General features: G+C 46.7%; 1 protein-coding gene across 3 annotated transcripts in view; it reads left to right on the top strand.

Annotated features, from left to right (window-relative positions):
* Nucleotides 1-19,024, top strand: part of RGS8 (regulator of G protein signaling 8) — a 32,119-nt gene extending 13,095 nt beyond the window's left edge. For 2 of the 3 annotated variants that reach the window (XM_081120658.1, XM_081120656.1), the window contains 4 exons: nt 1,920-2,021; nt 2,831-2,895; nt 13,172-13,338; nt 13,881-19,023. In XM_081120658.1, the coding sequence (XP_080976784.1) occupies nt 1,920-2,021; nt 2,831-2,895; nt 13,172-13,338; nt 13,881-14,063 (517 nt within the window). In that variant the 3' untranslated portion in view covers nt 14,064-19,023. Of the gene's footprint in view, nt 1-1,919; nt 2,022-2,830; nt 2,896-13,171; nt 13,339-13,880 lie in introns of all 3 variants that reach the window. The other variant, XM_081120657.1, reaches the window with a different exon arrangement.
* The last annotated feature ends 233 nt before the right edge of the window (nt 19,025-19,257 follow it).

Below are 19,257 nucleotides of genomic sequence, written 5' to 3'. Positions count from 1 at the left end.
CAAGATTTATTTATTTTTTAAGTAACCTTAACTTCTGACTCTTGCTTCTGCTAGCATTATTTCAGACCAAACTAAAAGGTTAGAACTAAGGTGTCAGCTAGATAATATGGAAAATCAAAACCATTTTGTTCCAAAGGATAATTTGTAGAAGAGTTTTGCAAACTATTTGGGAGAAATGCTGTTGTGTTGGTAACAAGTAGTACTCTTTACTCTGGCCCCTGCTAACCTTTGTTAAATGGCTTGCATGGATCTGCCATTTTCTGAAAATCCTCTTAACTGCTCTTTGGGGGCATGGCCTGGTGTCACAGTAGCCTGTGATTTGTAAGAGTGGGTGGACATGAGATGCTGTACCAGATGTTTTGAATGCCACAAAATCCATGGCTTCACAATGCATCTGGCTGAGATGGAGGTAGGAGCACAGGACGTGCAGGCTCAATTTTCTGCAGGACAGCAGACAATTCTGGGAACTTGGATGTCCCAGCCTTAAAAGGCTCCTTCCTCAGAGATGGACTGTGGGATACAAATGTAATACCATCCCAGCAGAGGTTTGTTAGATGTCTGTGAAAATTTACCCCACGGATAAAAACCCACTTGAAGTGAAAGGAAGAGATGGAATGGATGACCCGTAACGTCTCTGTCCAGGCCCAGGATTTGTGAAAAAGAGGGGTAAAAAAAACAGGCAGAAAGGACTTCCTTTCAACATGGAGAGTAACATGTAGGACCACTTCCAGGACACATGGTTACAATGTGTGGCCCTGATCTGATTCTACCAAATCCCTGGCACTTACCTTTGCCCTCCATGCGAGGAGTTGCCAGAGTTAAAGGTTGGAAATCAGTAAACTTACTTTGTCAAGGGCCAGAGAGTAAATATTTTCAGCTTTTGGGCCATATAGTCTATGTTGCAACCACCCAACTCTGCCCTTGTGCTGGAAAGCAGCTCTCAGCAATATGTAAACAGATGGGGGTTATTGTGTTCTAATAAAACTTTATTTACACAAGTAGGCATCTTCCAGGGCTGATCTCTGGTTAAAGGTAAAAAGGGGCTAATGTTGGGAATCAAAAAGAGACATTAGCATAATTTCTCATCCGATCCTCCACAATAGATAACTATAATAAAATGTGTGGACCTTAGGAAAATAAAATATATGAGAGTTATAAACATCTATGTTAAAATTTTAAGCATGCTGATTGAGAGAAGCGAAAATATAAATAGGAATAGGAGAGCGTAGTTAAGTAGAGAAAAGAATTGACAAAAGGGGCATGGTTCTTCGTGGCTGTGTTCCAGTCTCTCTTCCTCTCACCTGCAGGCATGGTCTTGCTGGCCTGTAGCCATTCGTGTATATCCCCAGCTTTGCGGGATGAGTGGGGAGAGCCTGAGTCATAATTCACCTGCCTTGAAGCCCCAAGCTTTGTGCTCTGAGACTGTGTGATATGCATCCCTGTCTCATGCAAGTGAGCCACCCTCCACTCTGTGTGGGTGCTACCCTGGGGCCTTTGTAGTCAGGAGCTGTGGCTGCTGCTACTTCACCCTCCTAATGGGAGAGCCAAATGTGGATTGTTATTTTGTCATCGCTGAATTTCCTTTCCCTACAGAGAATCCTAATTTAGAAATTCTTCCAAGCTAACGACCTTCTTTGACTTACCATCAACTTGCATGTCAGCTTTAAAAAGCATTTAGGCCTCTCGGGGCAAGGTACCGATTACTATTTCTGTAGTCAAGAAAGGGAGTGAGTGTATCCCTTGATCTTCTAGGTGTTTCTCCTCCTGATCGCGAAGTCTTCAGGGGCGACCTCGGGGCAGGAGGGGAGGGTGTCGGGGGGATAGTGCTGGCTTCTGCAGCAACAGCTCCAGCGACCCTTTATGGAGCCGACGTTCTTGTCGTGACAGTCCCCGTCCTTCTGCCCCTGTGCTTGTTGCAGGAACAAAGGGGTAAGGACTCGGCTGGGATGCCTGTCTCACAAGTCAGACTCCTGTAGTGACTTCACAGCGATTCTTCCTGACAAGCCCAACAGGGCTCTGAAGTGAGTAGTATGGCCACTTGGGTTCCCAGCTTGGGGCTCCCACGGTGGGGCCATAGAACCTGTTCTCTAGTGAGTTGTTGACCAGATGAACCACGGGACAATGAATGCCTCTCTCTTGGCAGCTCCTTTTATACACCTGAATGTGACGGGGAGAATGGTTATTTTCCTTTCCAAATGTATCACTTAACTACACTTTTCAATTCCTTTTACTTTAAGGAAAATCATATTATCCACCACTTTTCTAAAGCTGTGGCCAAGGATATTTCTTGGTCCAACTTAGTTGTCAATCTGAACTGTCAATTTGGAAATGAACACTTCAGTCTACTCTAAAATCTGCTTAGGTTGAGATCATCTGGATTTAGTGCCTCAACTGTGCAGGCCCGGGGTTAAATGATGTCACAGACGTCACCTCATTTAACCCCCATAGGGTTCCATGATGGGTGACATTGTCCCCATTGCAAAGGTGAAGAAATTAAAGTGACAGAGAGGGAGTCGGGAGTTCAGACTGACTTTTCTGACTCCAAGACCAGTTTCTTTCCATTGTGATCATCTTTAAATCACACACTTGCTTAGCTTTGTTTTTTAGACTGAAAGCCGATATACTAAATTCGCTGAATTCCAATCCTGAGATTTTTCCATCAGTTACTTAAGAATGTAACAAATTACAGAGACAGAATTTCGGGAATCCAGGTATGGCCTTCATGTGCCCAGTGTTGTTCTGATCTGTTCTCCTGAGCAAATCTCAGTGGTGGCTAAAGGAGAGAAAGTCATTTCAAAATTAGTCAAGAGAGAAGTTTTTTCTTTTCTAGGAGACTTTCCACAGAAGAAGCCACGAGATGGGCCGATTCCTTTGACGTGCTTCTCTCCCATAAGTGTGAGTAGAATTCAAGTTTCATCCTGTCGTTGCAAGTCATTCATTTATTAAAGATGCACAGAATGCCTGTCTTGCATCAGGCAGGTGCTGGGCTAGGGTGCCCTGGACAGCTCCAGTCCCTGCCCTCAGAGCCTCCTGTCTGGAGGGGCGTATGGGTCACAAAACATAATTTACATGCTGTGGAAAGAGGGCCTTCTTTTCTGTTTTCTGGGTTGAAAGGAAGGTCCCAGGAAGCCTTCATGTTCTTAGCAGTTTTAGCAAGAAAAAATTTAGCTTAGGGAGTTGGAGTGATGGGTTCAATGGGAATGAGAGAGTCTAGGTTCCATCCTAGATCTGATTTAGAAGATGAAATGACCTCCCCCAGGTCACTGGAGAGCCTTTGGTTACTCTCAGTCAAATGAACATCCTATGCATTTTGTTGTTCACCTGAGTTAGCAGAGATTTTTTCTCATTGCTTTTTGTTTTGGGGGATTTACTACCCCAGCTGCTTTATGCCCCTTGGTTTCTGACTAGGTGCAAGTCTTACTAGAATACACTTCTGCTATCTCTCCTCTTCGTTTTTCCGTTTCTTCATCTTTTATACCTTTTGTTTCTCACGAAGGCAGAAATAGTTGTGGGAAGGGAACCTTGAGTGTGGCCACACTTTTCAGCCCTGGCTCGTTTCTCATCACGAACAAGTCCACGTTCATTAGGCTTTAAAATCTTAGTGGCAATAAATATGTGGGAGCGGGAGAAAGAAGGGTCTTTTGAAGAGAAAAGGTTTCCCACAGACCGCTGGTGTTCCTCTTAAATTCATGTTGTCAACTTTGGAAGTCCTGATTGATCAGGGAGCAGAAGGGCTGCTTTTAGTTTAGAGAATTGTTTCCAGTGAATTGGGAACACGATTTTGTACAGTGAAGTGAAGGGCATTGGTTGGTAGTCAAACCTATGTTCTCGATTTTGACCCAGCTCAGCTAGTAGGTAGTTGAGTGGCCCTGACAGAGTCCCTTGGTCTTCAGAAGATGCCTTTAGAAGTGATTTTGCTTTCAACTGGGTGAGCAGTTCCCTCTGACTGTGCGCCTGATCCTCATGCTTATGAACAAATGCTTTTAAATAGATTTTAAAATGAAATGCAAATTCTGAGGAGAAGCACATATTGTAGCAAGTCATTTGGTGAGATCGTCATTTTGGTGTTCTAGGGATTACACTTAAGAAGGAAAATAAAGCAGCGCAGTACAGCGTCTATAGCATATGGCTAAGCCCCAAACAGAAGCTTGTGTGCTGAATTTGCCAAGGTAATGGCGTACGTAGGATAATACTTAGGATTTGACAGTCATGCTTGTTTTTTTATCAGGCTAGTCTGACTTACTTTCTGGAGTCACATTAGGCTAAACGAATGCCATTATCAATTTACACCTTTTTGGGCTGGATTTGATTCAAGGTCATCTGGAAGTCTCGTTTCTATTTCAGGTTCATGACTGACTCACTTAGTTCAAGTCCCTGAGGCTGCTTCCTCATTCCAAAATGGGGATAGAAATACCTGTGTGCTACCTGTCACCCAGATATGAGACTCTTCATAGGAGGACACCTTTAGATAATTTGGGTTCTCTACTCAAAGGTGCTCTGTAAGAATATGGTGGTGTTTTTTTAAAAACTGATGCTTTTAATTATCAAATGCAAAGTAAATGCGTCTTGAGACTAAGGTTGTGAATTTGCTGCCAATGATTAACGTCAAGTCATTATTGACAGGGCTTCAGTGGTAAAATGAGTGGATGGAAGCTTTGGGTACATTTGGGTTGCTGCAGTGGCAAGAATTGGAGATGTAAGAGGTTTGATTTTATTTGTTTGATTCAACGACTCTCAGACCTGAAGACACCAGGTTCTTCTTTTGTCGGGGATGTTTTCGATTTCCAGGAATTCAATGACACTCTTCTGAGATGGGGACTCTCCTAAGGGGCTAGAGGCTGACACCAGATTGCTTCTCTGGAAAACTACTACGAAAATAGGCTTTCTGGACTTGGAAGTTCTGTGATCCTTCTTGGAGTCTGAGGTTCTGTTTTCATTTCTGTTCCGTATGAAAATAAAAACCAGTGGAGTGAAGAAAGGGGTCTCTGTGCTGGGGACACTGGCAGAATCTCAAGGTCTTAGAGCTTTAGCACTTATTCCGCGTGAAGGCGATGGAGGAGTGGGAACCCAGGCTACCTTGAAGCGGGCCGACAACTTCCTAAAAGTCTGATTAATTTGGGTGAATCCTGTGACTCAATTAGGGTTGATTAAACTTTTCCAAAGGGATTGTGTGCTTGTGCTGTTCCCTTAGAGGGACAGCAGTTGATCAGAGGTGTACAGGGCTTTCAATTAAGACAACAAAATGTCTTTAAAAAGTAAAGAAAGGAAAACCGCTGAATGGCTGGGCTCCAGAAACGTGTGTTAATCTAGAACTGACTCCCTGGCAATTCTCCACACCTAGGCAGCTGTCCCCCTAAGTTTTCTATTTTAGAAAAATTCAAATAATTGGTTTTGCTCCCATTCTCGATCTACAGCGCGTCTGTGCCATCCCTGCTTTGCTGGGTATTTTGGGCACTCATTTGTTTTACAAAAGGTGCATTTGAGCGTTCATTGTGTACAAAATCTATGCCAAACAGCTGGCTGGCTGATGAATAGAACAGTCCTTCCCAGGTGGAGAATGCCACTTTCTGAGAAAACGGGCATGTGTTCAATTAACACAAGAAATAATACAGTGTGCTGACTACAGATGGAGACCTCGAGATTGCAGATAGAACCCCGACATTCAGTGCCCCTCTTAAATTCCATCTTGTCCATATTAGAAGTCCTCACTTCTGGGAGCAGAAAGGCTGCTTTTAGTTTCGAGCATTGCTTCCGTTTAATCAGGGAACATATTTCTGTACAATTAGGAAGAAGCTTGGCTGGTAGTCAGATTTTGACCCAGTTCTGCTACTCAACAGCTGGGCAGCCTTGGTGGAATCCCTGTCTGTTGGAAAATCTGTTCCCTCATCTCTACAATGAAGGATCTGCAGTAGGTTGTCTCAGAGGCTAGATCCAGTTCTGCCCCTTTGTTCTAGGATGCTCTCTGCAGTAACCATCCAGGCTTGGCAGTAACTAGTCACTCGAAGCAGGTGGTTTGAGTCAGTGCTGCCTGCAGGGTTACATAAAACTGCTTCAAAGCTGAAATGGCTCGAGCAACCAGAAGAGGGGCGAAGGCACCTGTGTTATGAAGCCTTCTCCCATCTTGGGCAGGGACCCACTTCAAATCAACTGATTCAGATCTCATCGGGTGGGTGGGGGAAAACAAGTTCACTAGTTTTTAAACCCGAGAATGAAAAAAAACACCTGGAATGCAAATATTTGGAACAGCTTTATTTTCAATCACATTTGCTGACAAGTACAGTACAAAGCTGAAGAAGCATCCATGGAGGTACCCGAGATAATCACTTGCTAAGTACACTCTCTCTCTCTCTTAACTAACAAATGAAAAATGAAATTAAAATTGCTGATGGCTTCATTAGATAGGGAAGGATTTCTAATGTGTGTTAATTTGGCATAATTTGCCTGTTTATCCAGTGACGATTAGACTGGGTGTCTGAGTCATGCATGTAGTCTGCTCCCCCAGCATGTGTGTGTGTGTGTGTGTGTGTGTGTGTGTGTGCGTGCATGTACCCGTGTGCATGGACACCTAGAATCCTTTCTGCCTCTACAGCTCATACTCTGGAGTGTGAAGGCTCTCAGCTTATGGGAGATCTTTTCTGACAGATCAAGATCTGGAGAGCAGGCCCAAGACTGTAGTCTTCTATTTCATTCTTCAGGAGATTCAGACATATGCTTGAAATTTGTCCAGCTTTTAGTGGGACAGTCAGTCCTTAACTCTGAATCAATTCTCCCTTTCTTCTTTCCTTTCTCTCCCTCTTCTTCCTTCCTCCCTCCCTCACTCCCTCTTTCCTTTGTTTTTTGGACATGAAAGTTGGATTCATTCCACTTGTATGGTGAAGGTGTAGACAGGGTTCCTTCCCCTTTCCTCGCCTCTCTCAGCCTGATCCCACACCTGGCGGACAGAGCCCTCACCCTGGGCATCTATTTGGTCCTTAGCTTTGTTTCACTGTTTGCACGGAGTGTGGAGGGTCGATGCTGACCTGTCCCCCCCAGGCCCAGGGAAGGCGTGGTTAGCGGAATAGCACAGTTGAAAGTTCTTTTGCACTGCAGAGTTAGCATCCATCTCTGAGGAAGCAAGACCAATAAAAAAGCGGCTAGTTTTAAAAATTAGCCTCCTTTGGGATAATGGTCGAGATATAGAAAAAGATAATGACTTGACAGGGTCACATGGCAACTAAGCAGAAAACCCAAAAGCAAACAAACAAACAAACAAACAAACACTAAATTACCAGCTTATGAAAATTTTAAATTATATATCCAAATGGTTCTTAGCTCTAGAATCTACAATTTAACAATCAGGTTTCCATTTACTGCATGGCCCTCCCCGCATCCCTATCCAACTCAAAGTTTCTAGAACAAACTGTGTAATTTGAAGTGTGATCCAAGGAAGGCAGCTCCAACAGCTGCTGGGAGCTGGGGAGAAATGAAAATTCTTGGGTTCTGTGTCAGACCCACTGAATCAGAATCTCTGGCTGGGGTGGGGCAGTCTGTTTTCCCTCAAGCCCTCCAGGAATGTCTGTGTCCACCCAAGCATCGCTCTGAAACACGAGTAGGTACAACCGTGCATCTGGCACATGTTGGTAGGGCAGGTGGTCTTTGCTTTCCAAGAAACACACTGCACACTATTGTAGCTTTCCCAAGTTCTCGGGCAGCACATCCCTTCAATGGTATGTCATCTGCGTATTACAGATTCCACATTTGTAGCAGGTACGGTGCAGGCTGTTCACAGCAACTAAACAAATATGGCAGGTGTGCTGTCTGGGCAAACTGAGGAAAGGGGTTAGAGATATGCAGACAGGTGGAAGAGACTTCTCTTTCTCCTTGCCATCCGCTCTACGTTGCTGTAATTTTGCCTTGCGTCCAGGAAGGTGGCTGCGTTTAGCCTTTATAGGAGTGCCTGGATTATATAAGGCAACTGTTAAAGCTCGTGGAAACAATTTGAATGAAAGCAATGGGACAGGCCTCCAACACCCATTCTGTCATTGACCAGCCGTGTGACCTTTGGCAAATGATGTCACCTCTGTAAACCTCACTTTCCTCATCTGTAAATGGGATAATAGGACTTAGCTTGTAGAGTTGTTGTGAGAATTAAACGTGATTATGGTCATGAAACGCTAAGCATGATGACTTTCCCTGGAGGGGCTCCATAAGGGATAACTGTTTTTGTTATTTTTGTTATAACACATTGAATTCGTTGAGATGCCTCCTACATGTTAGAGATGGTGTCAGGCCCTTGTCCCACCGGCAGCTTGAGGTTCAGCAGCACCTCAGGCAGGGTGGGCTGTGTTAGAATCACAGGTGGTCTTATTAAAATTCTCTAATCCCCCCTTTGTCTCGTGAAGCTTTGGCATCCCTTCCTCAGGCCTCCCCAGTGGAGTAAGCGAGCCCCTCTAAGGGTGTGGTTGTTACAGGCCCGGAAGGCAGATCCGATGCATCCCTCTTTGACAGTCCCTGTCTTCCTATATATCAAACCAACGAGGCAAATGTTCTTGGGTACTTCATTTTTGAGATCTTTCTGGCTATGGACTGGTATACAAGGGGTTATAATAAAACTTCTTTTGAATTAACAGTCACTTGTGGATGCTAAACTTTCAATGTATTAGGGGCATTTGTCTCCCCTTTAATAGAAAACTCCTGGCTTGTTTCTTATACTAGAGAGATACAGACTCTAGCTTGTTTTGTTTTGTTACTTGACTCAGCTTCTGGTTGATAAACTAGGAAAGAACTTTGCAATAGAAGTTCTAAGACCCAGGCTGTTCTTACTTCTGCTGCTATGTCCTAGGAATAAGAACCCATGCGACCTCGGAGCTTCACCATCTCCTCGAGTCCAGTGTCAGGCGGGGTGCAGAATCTCTCATGTCCTTTCTGGCTCACAGGCTCTAACAACCATCACGTCCTATCACTATTATAATATATCATCTTGCTATATATACATTAACAAAGTAGAGATCATTGAAGAAAATTATGTTACTCACAAGACCCGAGTATAATTAGCATACTAATCTCTTGCTGATAAATGCCAGTAACTGGAAATAGTTTGTCCTCTAAATAATGTCTTTACCTAAATCTTGCTTAGCCCTAGTTATTTGTTTAAAAACAAACATTTATTTGTTTATTTTATGGATAACACAAAAGAAGGGCTTTGTTCCTGATGCTATTCTTATCGCAAATTTCAAATTAGTGAATTTGGTTCGGGATGAAAGTAGTTTTAACTTCGCCATTAGTACATGTAAACTGGATTTTATAAATAAATGCATTTTCCTCTCCTATTCCCTATCTGACCTTGGAACCCATTCACCTGTTTATTTTTTCCAATTGATCAGAGATGTGAGAGGACTCTGGTCTTTGCCACTGCACTTTGGTAAACAGAGAGCTCAACAAAAAATTGCTCTTGTAATCTTGTAATTTTCCAAGCCCGGGAACCGAGCTAGACTCAATCCCACCGCGATGCCAGCTCGATCAGGGCCCCTGGACCTTGAACTGTTACCTAAGCCAACCTCCCTCCTGCACCAGCTGCACCCCTCATTCGTAGTGACCCACTTTTCCTTCTTACATAAGCGACCTGCATCAAAGAACCGGAGAGAGGACTCCGGTGGCAGCAGCATGTGTGGTTCTTGGAGATTCTGTGCCTGCTCGGGAAGATGCCAGTATTCTGCTCAGTGTTCCAGGAATTCTGGACACAAGCCTTTCCCTTCTGATTAGATACACACTAATCTCAAAAAACGTGTCACGTTCTTAGAGCCTGGGCGTCTTAGAGGGTCCTACAAAGAAAACCAAAGTGAAATGAAAAAAGGCAGATCCTCCTGTTTCTTGGTTTTGTGAACTGCTCACCACCCATCACCTTTACATGACCAGAATTGTTTTTCGGTATTAGTCACGTTGTGTTCTGTGTGATAATGCCTTAAACCACCGAAGTGTAGGCATACTGGTCACAGACATGGAGGGAACATTCATAATCTGAGTGTCAGACTCTGTGTACTGTTTCCATGTATTACGTGGTCATCTCACAGCCCCATGGGGCAGCGCTGTTAGGGTCTGCATTTATTTTTTTCTTTTCTTTTTAAAAAAATAGTTTATTGATTGTTAGAGAGAGAGGAAAGGAGAGGGAGAAACATTGATGTGAGAGTGCAACACTGATTGACTGCCTCCTGCACGGCCCCAACCAGGGATCGAGCCCACAACCTGAGCATGTGCTCTTGACCAGGAATCGAACCAGCAACCTTCTGGTGCACAGACAATGCCCAAACCAACTGAGCTAGACCAGCCAGGGCTAGGGTCTGCATTTCACTGATGAAAGAACTGAGGCACAGAGAGGCTAGCATCTTGTCCAAGGTCACACTAGCTAGTGTATGTCTGGACACAATCTTAGGCAGAATAGCCTTAGGGATCAGAGAGAAGTCATTCTGTCCAGCTGCCTGGCATCTGTGGAGATGGTGGAGGGGGAGACTCTGGTTCTCTGGGTGTGTAGGAGGGAACAGCATCTGGGGTGCATAGAGCGGGGTGCATGGGGCCCTTAGCTAACACAATGCAGGTAACACTGAGAAATGCCAGTAGATGTCCATGAACCTCTCAGAGATAAACCAGCATCTTGCATTTTAAACTAACTGCAGTGTATGGGCAAATAGAAAGGGAGGGTCCTGGTGGAGAGAAGGGAAAGATGCAAAAAAGGGTGAAAGGAACAGAGGTCAGAAGAAAAAGAAATGGGCCAGGGAAAGATGCTGAGGGTCAGGGAGAGGACCAGATGAAAACCTTGCTGAGAAGAGATAGGAGGTGATAGAAGGGACAGAAAGGATGCAGGTGGGAAGAAGAGACCACGCTGGCTCTGGTCCCATACAGTTCCTTTGCTAGGCGGCATAAGCAGGATAGGTGGGCCAGGAGGGGCACTGGTGGTCTGTACACAGCAGCCCTCTGAGGCCATCGGCTCTGGGGAAGGGACAGGGTTTCTGCAGCTTCTGGGGGCTTTCCACCCCCTTCTCATTTTCCCAAAGGAAGGATGGACAATGATCCCAAATTTGACAATCACACTGAAAGAATGCCACAGCAGGGCAAATGTGCCATTTGGCTCATAGAACTGGGGATTCTCCCAGAGAAGGACACCTGCCATTACCTCCTCTGAGGCCACGAGGTGCCACAGATAACCTGGATTCTGCCTACACTCTTGTCCTTCCTGCAACGCTGAGATCCACTGCAAGTGTTCTTTGCACAGTGACCCTTCCAGCCTGCCTCGTCAGCCTGGTCCTGGGGAGGGGGAGGTTGGGGCTGAGACAGTTGGGCGAGCAGAGGAGATGGGCTGCAGGGAGGCCAATCTGTGCAAGCGTCCTTCCTGAGATGCTGTGTCGCCTCACAGAGCAGACAGGCACATTTGCCAGAGTGGCCTGGGGACGCTGTAACGAAGCATGGCTGAATGACCTTGTAAAGGTGTCAGCCTCCACCCAAAATGTGCCTGCATTTCCAGGGCAGACTTTGGAAGAGGCGGGAGGGGAACCAAGGTAAATATGACATTTGAAGGTTGCCACTGGTCTCAAGGGAAGAGCTGGAGGACAGATGAGGAAGGAGGGGGGACTGGCCTGGCACGGTCTGCATCTGAGAGGCAGCTGCATCTACAGAACGGACTGCGGCAGGTGCCCCGAAAAAGCTCACCGAGCCCTGCCCAGACTGAGAATGTGGGGCTCGCCAATGATGCCCAGAGGAGAAACAGGCAGAGTGGGCTCTAGAGTCATGCAGATGTATGTGTAAATCCACTTTCCACCTCTTACTGGCCACGTGACCACAGTCATTTAACTTAAACTCCAAGGTGCTTAAGGCACCTCTCAAGTTTGGGGCTCTTGCAGTGAAAAGTCTTGCTTTTATGGCTATTGTTCTAGCACCAGCATTAAAATGTCTATATTGAAAGACAAAGATAAACAGTGACTTTTGAATTAGGAGAACTGAAAATGTTTTAGAAAAGTAAAAACAAACATACCAACTCATCAACAGTATGGCGCCACCAATCTATCAAATAATCCAGTGCTCTATTCTGGCACGTGCTGGTGGACCTCAGATGCTCGCTCAGGTCGTCCTGTCACCCAGAATGAAGAACTGCTAACATATTGTTCTCCTAATGAATTATAGAAAGGAAGTAGAACACCATAGCAAGAGTTGTTTTTATCAATGCAGTGACTTTATTCTAGGCTGCACCTGCACTTCTCCTGAGGGAAGGCCTTTGGGCTGCCAGTGGCCAGGATGCTGCAGGAAGCTTGTACAAAGCTATCACTGTTATTCATTTTGAGAGGGTGGTAAGGGTTAAAATAATTCATAAAATGATTTTAAAATACTAGCATTAACTGAATGCATAGGCTATCAATGAACGCTATTTTCCTTCTCCAAATCTATGTGGTAACCTTGCCCCTCTTATTCTGAGTGGAGGCTCTATTTGAAGAAAAGTGAAAGGGTGGATTCATTAAATCAGTTAGAACAAAAATCCTAATTAATCTTAATTAAAACACATGATTTGACAGGCAAGATCTTTTAAAATAAATGAATGATGTTATAATCCATTAAAGTACAGGGCCTCAGAGGTTTTTAAAAAGAGGCTGGGAGCCCCATCCATGTAATAGAAGGGCATTACCAGCTGAATTTCAGCAGGAGTTTACTTTCAGATATGATTCTGGTAGTAGTGAAGGATTTGTCCTGAGGAATTCACACTTCCCTCTTGTTCATGTTATAATAGACGGTTTTTCAGGGCAGCTGGCTTGGATTAGGGTAAGGAGTGGATTACATGCATTACTTTGGCCTCATTAGAAACACAGGCTCGCCAGTAGACCCAGGGGGCAGCCAGCTCTGCATTAGGGGACAGGCAGTGACCACTGAGGGCTGATTGGAAGTGACCAGGCCTTCCAATAGTCATTATTACTGTGGTTTCTTCAACATTTCTCCTTAATATCACTGTGGTCCTTGACTAAGAAGAGGGCTTGCCTCTGAGAGCACTTGCATGTCTAAGCAGAAAGTCCTCAGAGGTTATGGAGGAGCAGTGGCGGGTTAGACACTCCGGGCTGCTCTGACACTATTACTACCTCTCTCTCTTTCTTCTACAGTTCTTGCGCTTAAGCTTCTTCCTATCTCTCTTCCTTTCCACCTCCCTCCACATCCACAGATGGGGTGGCTGCGTTCCGCGCCTTCTTGAAGACGGAGTTCAGCGAGGAGAACCTGGAGTTCTGGTTGGCCTGTGAGGATTTCAAGAAGACCAGGTCAACTGCAAAACTGGCCTCCAAGGCCCATAGGATTTTTGAGGAGTTTGTGGATGTGCAAGCTCCGAGGGAGGTGTGTTGGCAGTGGCGAGCGTCTTGTCAGACCTCTATCCATGGCTCCTGGCTCACACTCCCTCCTCGTGGGGGTTGGAGCCAGGCATGATGGGGCCTTTCTTTTGAACTGAGCCTCACAGCTCTGATGGCTCTTGATGAAAGGGGGATCCTTTTAAGGGGCAGAGCCCAGGGCTTGTAATTGCCCGTAGGAACTGTGTTGCTATAGAGACTCTGTAAGGAGAGATGCCACTGAATCCATGTGAGTTTTCCTAGTGGAAGGCAGCATGGCTTAAGGGAATGAACATCCACTTTAGAATCTTGTTCCCATTTCAGCTCCACAACTTATTGGCTGTGTGATCTTGGACAAGTTACCTAGCCTCTTTGAATCACATTTTCCCCAATGTAAAAGGATCTAATATGACCTCCATGAAAAGTGTTTGAAAAGCATGACTAACCTTACATTTAAAAGCTGCTGCCATTGATTATTACATAGTTAGGACCAGCTGCCAGGCACTTTGGCCTTTGAGAGCCTGTGACCATGCTCTCTGTTTGTGTCTCCAGGTAAACATAGACTTCCAGACCCGAGAGGCCACGAGGAAGAACATGCAAGAGCCATCCCTGACTTGCTTTGACCAAGCCCAGGGAAAAGTCCACAGCCTCATGGAGAAAGACTCTTACCCCAGGTTCCTGAGGTCCAAAATGTACTTAGATTTGCTGTCCCAAAGCCAGAGGAGGCTCAGCTAGACCTCAGATGGGGACTCTTGGAGATCACTGGCTTTCCCCGCCCCTTGCTGCCAAGACCATATTCTAATGTGAAATGTTATAGGTGTTCAAAAGCACTGGTATTTAGGCTGGGAGGCTGGGATGAGGAAGGGATGAAGGGCCATTCCAAAGTGTAATCCAGTCACCAGAACTGGGACTCTATTTCATTTACCCATGTTTGTGTTTTGGTTAGTGGTAGTACCTCGCTGCAGTCACCCTTCTCTGGGTCAGCAACTTGCCCTCCATAATGCCTTGGGTCATCTCCGCTGAGAAGGCAGATTTGCTAGGCTGGATTAATCTGTAAATAATACAAATGCAGTCTCCATCCCTTCCACAGCCTCCTCAGTTAGGATCCCTGACACTCTAACTTGTCCTGTACCCCTATGAGGAATAGCTAGAAGACTGGCTCACATCTGTGATTTGCTATCACAGTGTAATGGCCAGTCTTGGGTGCTGGGACCTCACAGTTTAGGAGAGAGGTCTCTGTGGAATCCCACCCAGGTTTCTAGCACTATCATTGACAGATGTTCTCTGGGAGAATGGGAAAACTCCATGGAGTTGGCTATTTCTTCCATTTCTGTAGGACCAGTATGAAAAGCTGTGCTCACTGCCCATCTTATTCTAGGAAATTCACAAGACACCCCTACCTTGCAAGACCCTTCCAGAAAGGGTCTTGGGAGATATACTCATGACTTTTGATGTGGAGCTGCTATTAAGAGAGATACAGCTTGCAAATCTTCCTAAATTAGATCAAGAAGTTTCCCAGAAGTTGAACAACCAGGAAATGTAGCACCAGTAGACCTTTGTGCAGTGGGGCACCATATAACCTTTCTGCTGCTTAATGTATTCTCTGCCCTCGCCTCCTTGTGGCATCACACACCACCAATCTCTTAGAATGACTGACAGCTTGGCAAAGGGAGGTGAATCCCATAGCATGGATAGCTCTCATGGTGCCTAATTCTCTCCCTGTCTCTCTCTGCCCCCCGACCATGCAGGTCATGTAATTATGATGGGGGAGAATGGAAACTTAGGCCATAACTCTTTTTACAGCTTGCTTCCTGGGAGCATGCTTTCTTAGAAAGGTCCTTCTCATGAGGGCCATCTTGGCTATTCAGCAGCTTCTTTCTTGATCTCTGACCTTTCGGGATTGAATATGAGGCTAAGAAGATCACTGTGAACATTTGGCTATGGAGAACCTTCCTAAAATGTTTTCATGGTACCCTCGGGCTGCTCTTGGAAATATATCAGGAAACTCTTTCTTGGGGGATGAGCGAGACACATGGAACCTACTCTAGCTGCCCAAGAAAAAGATGATTTTGGCACAAGACTGCAGTGCCAAGGAGATGAATCCTCAGCAGAGATTCTTCCAGAAAGTAGAAGAGGACCCTGGAAGAGGCTGGTCTCCAGGTGAACTGAATCACTGAGAACATGGCAAAGAAACTACTGGGATCATTCAAAGTCGATGGATTTGGAGGCATGGCAGATCTCCAAAGCTTTCAGCTTGACTAAATGAAACAGCATCTGGTTAGGCGTAAGCTCTGGAGTGCAGGTGATTGAGAAGTGGGCCGAAGCATTCTCCTCTTGTGGGGTGATGGGACTTTTTTAGACATGCAGGGGTTCCAGTGTTTCCATTCCTGTCCAGAACTTCACAAATCTCTTCCTTCCTTGGCTACAGCTATGCAAGGCCAGGAAAGCTCTCGAGTCCCACTGGTGTTGGGTCCATTGCCCGGCCATGGCACATCATATCCATGAGTGAAGATTGGTGTGTCCGTATGAACCACCAAGAGCAAGAGAACACATACCTCTAGTTCTCACATTGAAGAGACCAGTGGTATTTCATGTTTAAGAACTGTGAAGCCTCAAATGGGTGTTCCTAGTTAGATCAGGTAGTATTACCCTGCCCCCACTTGTAAAAAATCATCCTTAGCTAAAGCTGCCAGAATTAATGTAATGATCAAATTCTTGAACAGGGTATTTTAAACATTGTTTACATATGAAATGTGCATCTGCTGCCAACTCTACTGTTGAATATGAGATGCATAGAAATTGGAACAGCACAGAGTTATGGAAATCTGAACCATTCTAAGAGGGGCCTTTTTACCACTTCCACTATCCCCAGGAGAAAAGTCCGAACTAGAGTGTCATGCCGTGGCCTCATTGGGGCCCTAGAGTTCTTGCCAAATGTTGGTGGAATGAAGGCTATAGATGGTGGTGTCATGGTGCCTGGTGACTTCCTCCCACGATGGCGAGGCAGGAAGGACCAGGCTTGGGTATCCTGAATTTTGCCGCTAAGTGAGGGTATGTGGGCATGTTAGAGGAATGTGATAGCTATATTTATGGTACTCCCATGGAGTGTGTGTGTGTGTATGTGAGAGAGAGAGAGAAAGAGAGAGAGAGAGAGAAATTGTGAGCATTAGCCTAGCGACACAGAGATGATCTTCTCGTGGGGTGGCACTGTCCTCACACCTTTATGTCCTGCTTCCAACAAAAGGCACAGAGCTCTGCGCTCTCATGCCTACTTTCAGGCACTTTGGCCATGCCAACCCAGATTTTGGTCTGTGACGAAACAAAGAGAAATGTTTACAACATCTAGAGCAATATCCAAGCATACCTCATCCCCGACCCTCCGCCTCCCCCGGCCCTGCCTGCTCTCCCATTGCCTCCTCCACAAGCCCTCCCGCCTTGGCAGTGGGCACCCGCAGGGACCGCTCTTCACTAAACGTCTTCCTTTCTCCTCCGGCCGCTGTGCTGTGGACTGCCTCCTGCGCTCGAGGCTCGCTCTCAGCCTGGAAACTTTGAAGGCCCAGGGCAAGTCAGGGCAGTGGGCCGGGCAGATCTATGATGTTGAGGACCATTCTCCATCCTGAGTGGCCTTTTGGCCCCATTTGAGTGTTAAACTGTTTGGGGGCTGGTGTGGAATTTCCTGTTGCCCTTGGCAAACCAAGTAGAATGTGATCAGCGACAGCCATTCACAGCCCTGGGCACCTCTGGGGTGATGAAGGGCCCTCTGAGCGGTATTTATTATTAAACTTGAGCATCGAAGAACCTCCACACCCTGGAAAGCCTCTTGTAAGTGCTAATTCCCAGGCTCCACACCCAGAGATGCTGATCCAATAGACCTAGGGTGGGACCCAGAACACTGCATTTTTAATGAGCTCCTAGGTGCGTAGTGGACCCCACTTTGAAAAAAGATGGTCTATGACAGTGGTCTAAGACGGTGGCTCACACTCTTGGCTGCTCATTGTAATTACCTGGGGGAGTTTTAAGAACCCAAATGTCCAGGTCCCACCCCAGAACAGCTTGGCACTGAGACCCAAGGCATTAGTAGTTTTTAAAGCTTCACAGGTGACTCCAATGTGCAGGAGAGGTAAGGAAGCAGGGGCCTGAGAAGTGAGGAGCAGCACAGCTGAGCAGAGAACACCATGTGTGGGCCCAGGGCTGGAGCACCCAGACGCAAATGAGCACAGGGACCAGGAACCTGCCAGCCCTGAGTTTCACTGTTGAGGTAGTAGCCTCTGTGCCCTTTCATTCTGACTTGCTCCTTTGAGATACAAATATCATGTTTCTGCCCCAGCTACGTGCATTATTGGGCAGCGGTTATGCCAAAAGCGGGGGCTGAGGGGGACTTGGTTAAGAGAATTTTTGCCACACTCCCACCTCCCCCAGTCTTGTTAACAGTGCTTCCTCCACGCCGGTCCTGGGCTGTTTCCCCCATTTGTTTTCATGCAGTCTTGTGTTTGGCCATTTCGTGTTAGACTGTGCCTCTGTCCCCAAGGCCATGCGATGTGGTAGTTGGAACTCAGGCAGTGGGTGGTAGTAATAATAGCAGTAGCACAATAACTTCCAGATTCCTCAAAGGAGGGTGTCACATCCTGGGAATATCCATCTCTTCAAGGCTTTCTTTTCCAAGGCCACAGTGGGGTTCCAGTTCCTGCTCTGAGCCCTCACTGTTCCCTTTTGGTCACAGGTGGGATGGGCACCTGGTAAGTTCCTAGTTGATTTTACCCCCTGGTGCTCTCCCTAGGACTTGCTGCTCTGAATCAACTGAAGCTGTGAGGCGGTGTCCTGCCCAGGCTGCGACCCTGGGCACCTCTCCTGGGCAGGGCGGGGCGGGGTTTCTGGGTTCTCCAGTCCCTGTGCTGAGGGAAAGCGATGAACCCTTTGTGCTGAGACCTGGGCGAGGGTGGGACTGGAAAGGGAAGGGGAAGGGGAAGAGGAAGGGGAAGGGGGAAATAAGCAGCAAATGTGGGGTCTGCTTCTCCATGAACCAGAAAGGAGAGGTGACGAGAGGCACATTCTCAGAGACAGGATGGCCTCCCTTCCACAAGAGCGCCCAGCACTCTCCTGACCCTGTGTGCCCACATCCAAGCAAGGCAGAGGAATTACAGCTTTCCATCTGAGGCTGTCCTTGAATCAGCCCATGTCAGTCCTCTTTAAATCTGTGTCCCTCCGGGTTGGAAGCGGGAGAGGTGGCAAAGTCACCCATGGCATCAAGAGCCTGTGCCACTAGGCCTGAGACTGTGGAGGAAGAACCCAAGAGCAGAGATGCCTTCCTGGCCCTGTGGCCTCTCAGGACTCCAATTTGATGCTGTGGACCGAATGGGAGACTGCAGGATGGGGGCCACTGGCCTTCCCAGTCTGGGGCCCGGGTCCTCCCAGTAAACTGTCCCCTTCTTGAGTCTCACTCCCTTTGCCCCTTCTGCTCCCTCCCCTCTGCCAGGTGCAGAAAAGGTGGCTGACCTGGGTGTGCTCTCCAACCAAGGTAGCATTAGCTGAGTCACGCGGCGCGCACAACACATTTGTAGCAGCTCACCCGCCACATGAAGCGCTTGGCTGATGGAGTCCTCATTGAGTTGTTTCATTACCGTACAAAGTGGGAAAATGTCATTCACCTTGACTATAAACAAGGCTGTGAGACATAATAAACAGAACCTGAACACGCTGCCCTTCGCTCTCTGCCCACGTTTCTGGCCGGCTGACTCTTTACGAGGCGCCTTCACATAACACATGGGTGCCCCGGGGAGCGCACGACCTCGCCTGGCAGAGGCTGGCACAGGGCCAGCCAGCCACCGGGAAAGTGGCGGTGCAGTGGGTGGAAATGGGATGGGGATGGTTTGGGATGAGTGTGGCGGTGGAAAGTAACTTCGGGTTACAAGAGTGGCTTTGAAACTGTAAA

Source organism: Miniopterus schreibersii, assembly GCF_964146895.1.
Source record: "Miniopterus schreibersii genome assembly, chromosome: 19".
Taxonomy (NCBI): Eukaryota; Metazoa; Chordata; class Mammalia; order Chiroptera; family Miniopteridae; genus Miniopterus; species Miniopterus schreibersii.
Note: the sequence above shows the minus strand (reverse complement) of the source record. Positions and strands in the feature narration are given on the sequence as shown.